This window comes from Ornithorhynchus anatinus, chromosome 9 (genome assembly GCF_004115215.2).
Source record: "Ornithorhynchus anatinus isolate Pmale09 chromosome 9, mOrnAna1.pri.v4, whole genome shotgun sequence".
NCBI classification, from domain to species: domain Eukaryota; kingdom Metazoa; phylum Chordata; class Mammalia; order Monotremata; family Ornithorhynchidae; genus Ornithorhynchus; species Ornithorhynchus anatinus.
Window position 1 is genome coordinate 29,966,609 of NC_041736.1, and position 7,637 is coordinate 29,974,245.

The 7,637-nt window shown below is 45.5% G+C and overlaps 1 protein-coding gene across 1 annotated transcript; it reads left to right on the forward strand.

Annotated features, from left to right (window-relative positions):
• The first annotated feature begins 1,631 nt into the window (after positions 1-1,631).
• LOC114814294 (testis-expressed protein 50-like) lies at positions 1,632-4,348 on the forward strand. The gene is made up of 2 exons (XM_029072329.1): positions 1,632-2,148; positions 4,162-4,348. The coding sequence occupies exons 1-2, from the start codon at positions 1,822-1,824 to the stop codon at positions 4,195-4,197; spliced, it is 363 nt and encodes a 120-aa protein (XP_028928162.1). The 5' UTR covers positions 1,632-1,821; the 3' UTR covers positions 4,198-4,348.
• The last annotated feature ends 3,289 nt before the right edge of the window (positions 4,349-7,637 follow it).

A 7,637-nucleotide genomic window follows, 5' to 3' on the forward strand; every position in this document is an offset into this window, starting at 1 on the left:
TGCTCTTCACACAGTAAGCGCTCAACATATATCATGGATTGCCTGCAGGGTCAGGAAGATTCCCAACCCTCATTCCCAATCCCCATGTGCTCTCACATGGCCCCTTGAAAGGTGGAAAGGGAGGAGAGACACAAAGGACTTGTTTGGGTCACAGACCCATAAAATCTGCTCACCTGGAATCAAAATCCTTGTCCCGCCCCACCACACACACCTTTCCCTACCCCTAATGAGCAAAGCCAATTTACCATGGCCCCCTCTGAAAATGGCTTCCCCTCCATGAGAAGCCACAGAAGCACTGAAAAAGTATTGCTGCTGCAGAGAAGAAACCCCAATCGACCAAATATTCCCTCTAAATACCCAACAACATCCAGCATTCTCTCGTGCTGGGAAATCTAGATTTAGCAGATTTAGCAAAGCCACATTCGCCAGCTTCTAGAACAGGTTTCATCAGCCTCACCAAAAAGCAGTGTGGCCTGAGAGAAGCAATGTGGCCTGGTGGCCAAAGCACGGGCGTGGAAGTGGGAAGCACCTGGTTCTAACCTCGGCTCTGTCACTTGTCTGCTGTGGGACTTTGGGCAAGTCACTTAACTTCTCTATGCCTCAGTTCCCTCATCTGTAAAATGGGGATTAAGACTGTGAGTCCCATGTGGGACAGGGACTGTGTCCAACCTCATTCTGGCACATAATCAGTGCTTAACAAGTGCCATAAAAAAAAAAATCACCTCACATCACCTGGCAAGACTGGATGATGGTAACACATTATGCTCAGATATTATAAGTAAAATAGAGGGACTATTAATAATTTACTGTTTTGGTTGGTAAAATCAGAGATATTACTAATGCTAATCATGTCATTCTTTGTTTTCTATGTTTAAGGAAGTAACAAAATGATTATCAATTAAAACAGCATTTTTAAAGTACCCAAGGCTGTGGGAGGCAGCAGAGCCCACTGGAAAGAACCCGGAACCGGGGGTGAGAAGGTATGGGTTCTAATCCTGGCTTTACCTCTTGCCTGCCAAGTGACCTTGGACAAGTCATTTAGCTTCTCTGTGCCTCAAATTCCCCACTTGTGAAATGTAAATTAAACTCCTGTATTCTCTCCCCTTTAAATTCTGAACTCTTTGTGGAACAGGAACTGTGTCTGATCTTAGTGTATTGTATCGACCACACCACTTAGAGTGTCCGGCCCCCTTATTCATTCATTCATTCATTAAATTTATTGAGCGCTTACTGTGTGCAGAGCACTGTACAATTCGGCAACAGAGACAATCCCTACCCAACAATGGGCTCACCTTAGTAAGCACTTAACAAGCACACTAGCAACAACAATATTACGATTACCATCATCATCTTTATTATATTATTAATAATAATAACTACACAATACAGGCAGTATATTGTATAAATATATAATATAAATATATTCAAAATATAAGTAATATAAATATATGAACACTATATAAATACCATAAATACTGATAACAGTCATTATTATTATTACTATTAGAAGAGCTTGGGTGACATCTTTTAAATCTAAAGCTACCCTCTAGGAATGCCTGGAAACTTCATGTTCCAAACAGAGCTACTCTGGAAGGGAACCAACCTGGCCGATGATGTCACATTGGTCACCAAGTTACAGTTTTCCTGGCACACAAGATTGTAGCTGTCAACAGACAGGCTCCGATTCGTCACTCATATCATTCCATCTACAGATGTGCATTCGAAGGGTCGACTTGCTGGATCCCTCTTGTTTTTTCAGGCCTAATCAGGTTTCAGTTGACTAGTTATTTTTAAATTTCTTTTTTCCCCCCTTGTTGAAAGATGTTTTTGCAAGATCTCTTTCTGGCCATCCTCATCTGGCCTGCCGTCTTGACGGAAGAGAGCCACTGTTTCTATGACAGAGATCTATGGGCCAGAGTTGGATGGGAAATTCTTCCAGAAGAAATGGACAAATTGAAGCTTCCACCTCACCCTCCAACTTACTGTTTGCCTTATCTGCTGAAGAAATTCTGCTGCAGTTTTTCCACCTCCAATTTCTCCAGCTGTTGTATGCAGTTCCTCTGTACTCTTTTTACAAGCCTGGGCTTTATCCTGCTTGCTCTATCTATACTTTATCTCTGGACCAAATGGAAGCAGCATGTGAAGAAGGTGAATTAGTGACTTGAATGATAGGTGAAAATAAATATGTAGATTGGATGTGTATCTGCCCATGGCACAGATCGAGAATGCAAATTTATAATGCCAACGCAAACCAAACTGTGCAACTTTGTTAATGAGAAGTTAACCTCCCATTTTGGGAGCCTGTTTTATGGTGGAATTTATTAAGTAACTTACCGTGCTCCAAACACTGTGTTAAGTGCTGGAAGAGGTGAAAGAAAATCAAATCCATCAGTGATATTTGTTGCAAGCTAACTGTTTGCAGAGCACTAGATTAAGCCCTTGGGAGAATACAATGCAAAAGTGTTGTTAGACAAGGAGCTTTCATTCTAGCAGGGAGGATCAAATAAGTTCTTAAATATTAGACACTGGGATTTGAAGTACTTAGAACAGTGCTCTGGGCACAGAACGCTATTAATAAATATGATTGAATGAATGGAGGGAGTTTGTCCCCCAACTCTGCTTCTCCTCTCATTATCAGTCTTGGAGGGTTTCCTCATTTCTTTGAGGCTGTGGCTGGGAACATGGACCCGATTTTAGGAAATGAAATAATTTTACAGATGAGGAAACCTACCTAAGGTTACATAGTAGGCAACTGGCAGAACTGGGTTTAGAACTAGCTTGGCTTAGTGGATAGATCCCAGGGCTGGGAGTCAGAAGGACCTAGGTTATAATCCTGGCTCTCCACTTGTCTTCTGGGTGACCTTAGGCAAGTCACTTGACTTTTCTGTGCTTCAGTGGGGGCTCCAGGACTTGGCCCGTCCTTTACTGCCAGGGCAGAGATAGAGGTCCTGCCTTTGCTGACATCCTTCTCCCTCTCTGTATGCCCATGATGACCTCCAAGATGTCTGCAGGGAGGACAGAGGGATGAGTTGACAGGGTGGGAACCCGGCCGACCAGGCCCCTCGCTCTCTGGTCCTGAGGCCCGGATGGTTTGGCTCTGACTCTGGCCCGGTTTAGTGCTTCCTGGGAATGGCAGCATTCCCTGCTGCTCATTGGAATCTGGTGGCATTTACCCTGCTGCTCATTGGAGTCTGGTGACATTCAGCAGCGGGGAAGAAGGGGGCCTCCTCAGATGTCTCCCCCTTCACCTGATCGGCCTCTCTGCATAAGTGTTTTGGGGCTTGGATGGGGGAAGAGCAAAGGGACCAAGTCAGGGAGATGCAGAAGGGAATGGAAGATGAGGAAAAGTGGGGCTATCCCACATTGGGCTCATATTTTAGGGAGTGGGATAACAGATATTTGTCTCCATTGGACAGATGAAGAAGCTGAACTCTCTTGTATTCATTCAATCATATTTATTGAGCGCTTACTGTGTGCAGAGCACTGTACTAAGGGCTTGGAAAGTACAATTCAGCAATAGAGTCCATCCCTGCCCACACCAGGGTTACAGTCTAGAATTACCATCACATCCTTCAGTCAGTCAGCTAGACCCCACAGAGGCTGCTGGGAAAATCACCATCACACTGTACAGTCAGTCAGCCAGCCAGTCAGTCAGCTATGCCACACAGAAGCTACTGGGAAAAGCACCATCACATCAGTCAGTCAGCCAGCTATGCCGCATGGAGGCTGCTGGTAAAAGCCCCATCGCTTTGTTCACTCATTAATCATATTTGTGAAGTCTTAAATTAAATGGCTGAGTCTGGGATACCCAACTTGTAAAAGTCAACTTAATGGCTCTCTCCACTGAAAGCCCGTTTTTCATGATTTGGGAGGACTATAAAATACAGACTAACGAAGGGATCTTGTGTTCAGCGATCTTCTCACTGTTTTCACCCATCCGCACGCAGACTCTGCCGTGTCTGGAAACCGCCTCCTGTCCTTATCTTTCTTGAGGGATCTAAAAGCTGTAGAAATGAGGATTTCCCAGTGTGCTCTGTATTCCTTCTCGGGTGCCAATTTTTTATCTGCAGAACTTGAGGTGGATTTCAATTATAATTTGATATTTGGTACTTAGTGTGCAGTAATGTTCGAGCTTTTTTCAATCGTTACTGTCGTCTCCAGGACAGGGCATGCCAGGTTTCTCTGGAGGACTGGTGAAGACTTCATCATCAAACAACTCGAGGGTGATTGGCTGCTCCTGGTGTAAACTGCACATTTCTCTCACATCATCACAGAGATCATCATATGTCATTGGCACAACCAAATTGGTGATCAAAATGTCTCCATTACAGTGTGTCTTTATTCGAAAGTCTCTGAGATTCATTTTCGATCCCATCCTGCTCGGCATGGCATCAATCTCGGCATCCTCATGCAAAAATATACTTTTTCTGGTGGGGGTCCTTTGGTTATCCAGCAACTAGTCAGGGCAAGCAACAGCCTCTATGTACTTGGGGCACAGCCGGGGTCCTCATTTCTGGACCTCATGAATTTCACAGCTGACTCACCTGCTCCCCGGGCAGCCACGGCAGCGACCGGAGCTCAGGAACATCCCTGAATGCTTAGTACCATGTTCTTCAGACACTAAGAGCCCAATCAATATGAATGATTGATTGACTGAGGCACAGAATATTTAAGTGACTTGCCCAAGATCATATAACAGTGCAAGTAAAGCTTGGATTTGAACGTATGTCTCCTGACTCCCAGGCCTGTGCTTGTCTATTAGGTCAAGCTGCTCATGATTCATTCATTCATTCATTCACTCAATCATATCTATTGAGAGCTTACTGTGTGCAGAGCACTGTACTAAGCTCTTAGGAAGGTACAATACAGCAATAAAGAGAGACCATCCCTGCCCCCAACTAGCTCACAGTCTAGAGAGGGAGAGATAGATATCAATACAAGTAAACAGAAATCAACATCTCCACCTGGATGTCCGCCCGCCACCTAAAACTCAACATGTCCAAGACTGAACTCCTTATCTTCCCTCCCAAACCCTGTCCTCTCCCTGACTTCCCCGTCACTGTGGACGGCACGACCATCCTTCCCGTCTCACAGGCCCGCAACCTTGGTGTCATCCTTGACTCTACTCTCTCATTCACCCCACACATCCAATCCGTCACCGACACCTGCCAGACTCATCCTCACAATATCGCCAAGATCCGCCCTTTCCTCCTCATCCAAACTGCTACCTTGCTGGTACAAGCTCTCAGAATATCCCGACTGGATTCTTGCATCAGCCTCTTCTCTGATCGCCCATCCTCCTGTCTCTCCCCACTCCAATCTATTCTTCATTCCGCTGCCCGGATCATCTTTCTACAGAAACACTCTGGGAATGTCACTCCCCTCCTCAAAAACCTCCAGTGGTTGCCTATCAACCTTCACACAAAACAAAAACTCATTCTTGGCTTCAAAGCTCTCCACACCTTTCTCCCTCCTACCTCACCTCCCTTCTCTCCTTCTATAGCCCACCCCGTACACTCCACTCCTCTGCCGCTAATCTCACGGTACTTTGTTCTCACCTGTCCCACCGTCGACCCCTGGCCCATGTCCTAACACTGACCTGGAATGTCCTCCTCACATCTGCCAAACTAGCTCTCCCCTCTTCAAAGCCCTACTGAGAGCTCCCCTCCTCCAGGAGGCCTTCCCAAACTGAGCCCTCCCTTTCCCTCTGCCCTTCCTCCTCTCTCCACTCTCCCTACTCCCTCCGTCTGCTCTTCCCCCTTCCCCTCCCCACAGGACTTGTGCATATTTGTATATTTTATTACTCTATTAATTTGATTAATGATGCATATATATGATTCAATTTATCTTGATGGTATTGATGCCTGACTACTACTTCTGTTTTGTTGTCTGTCTACCCCTTTTAGACTGTGAGCCCCCTGTTGGGCAGGGATTGTCTCTATCTGTACCCAAATTGTACATTCCAAGAGCTTGCACATAGTAAGCACTCAATAAATACAGTGAATGAATGAATGAATGAAATCAAACTGTAGATATATAATAATAATAATGTTGGTATTTTTTAAGCGCTTACTATGTGCAGAGCACTGTTCTAAGCACTGGGTAATATAGGGTAATCAGGTTGTCCCATGTGAGGCTCACAGTTAATTTCCATTTTACAGATGAGGTAACTGAGGCACAGAGAGGTTAAGTGACTTGCCCACAGTCACACAGCTGACAAGTGGCAGAGGCGGGATACATAAGTGCTGTGGGGTGGGGTTTATGATGGTGTCCAGGCTCCAATTAATTCAATTCTTCCCAGGTAACAGGTTTCTTGGATGTAGAGAGAGAAGTATAGTGTTCCAACCCCCTTCCAGGACACCCTCCTCATCCATCCTCCCTTAGGGACTCTGGCTTGTCCCCTGAGGCTACCTACAGGTGGATAAGAGATATTAGTCACCTAGAGTACTAGAAACATGCTTAGGAGAAGCAGTGTGGCTCAGTGGAAAGAACATCGGCTTTGGAGTCAGAGGTCATGGGTTCGAATCCCGGCTCTGCCACTTGTCAGCCGTGTGACTGTGGGCAAGTCACTTAACTTCTCTGTGCCTCAGTTACCTCATCTGTAAAACGGGGATTAAGACTGTGAGCCCCACGTGGGACAACCTGATGACCCTGTATCTCCCCCAGCGCTTAGAACAGTGCTCGGCACATAGTAAGCGCTTAACAAATACCAAAATTATTATTATTATTACAAGCTCCTTTGGGGCAGGAAATGTGTCTGTTTATTGTTATATTGTACTCCCCATGTGCTTAGTACAATGAAGTTTTCAATAAATATGAATGACAGACCGAAAAACAGCTGCAGCGTGACTTTTTCGTCCCCCTCCCCAGGAACCAGCCCCGATTGTCCCCCTCTGCCCCTGAAGGGGACTCCATCCTGTCTTGCTTTCAGCCTCCATGGAGGGAATAAGAAAAATACCCACAGCCCGAGGCCTCCACAAACTCCCAAGAAGACTGGGGGCTGCGGGTGAGCCCTGAACGCTGAGCCCTGAGGGACCTGACATCCTGCTCCTCTAGGCGGTGCTCCCTATTGATTTTGTTTTCATTCTGTGTGGGTGTCTGTGCTGTTTTAACATTCATCATTCTTAATCCCTTCTTCCCCATGAACCAACTGTGCCTTCTCTCTCAGAACTGAGTACAGTACTCTGCTCACATAAATGCCTTAATAAATACTATTACTAATACTAGTAGGTAGGAGGAAATCACACTGGTCACAGTTCCTATCTCACATTGGACTCCCATTTTAGGGAGTGGGGTAACAGGAATTTTTTCCCCATTTTACACATGAGGAAGCTGAATGCTATGTAGTACTCTTCCATGAGTTTAGTACAGTGCTCTGCAAACACTAGGAGCCCAGTAAGTATGATTGATTGATTGGCTGACGCACAAAATACTAAAGCAACTTGTCCAAATTCACACAGCATGATAGGGAGCAGAGCTTGGATTTGAAACTAGGTCTCCTGATTCCCAGGCCTGTGCTTATATCCTAGGTCACACTATTTCTTCCCAGTTATGTTTCCTGGATGTAGAGGGAGAAGTAGAGTGCTCCACTCCCCTTCCAGGATGCGCTCTTCTGGATCCTCACACATTATATAATA

Bases quoted from the DNA above. Each gene is read 5' to 3' on its own strand.
- LOC114814294 (XM_029072329.1), top strand. From the start codon at position 1,822: ATGTTTTTGCAAGATCTCTTTCTGGCCATCCTCATCTGGCCTGCCGTC. The intron at 2,149-4,161 runs GTGAATTAGTGA...TGTCGTCTCCAG, and splicing joins GGAAGCAGCATGTGAAGAAG to GACAGGGCATGCCAGGTTTC.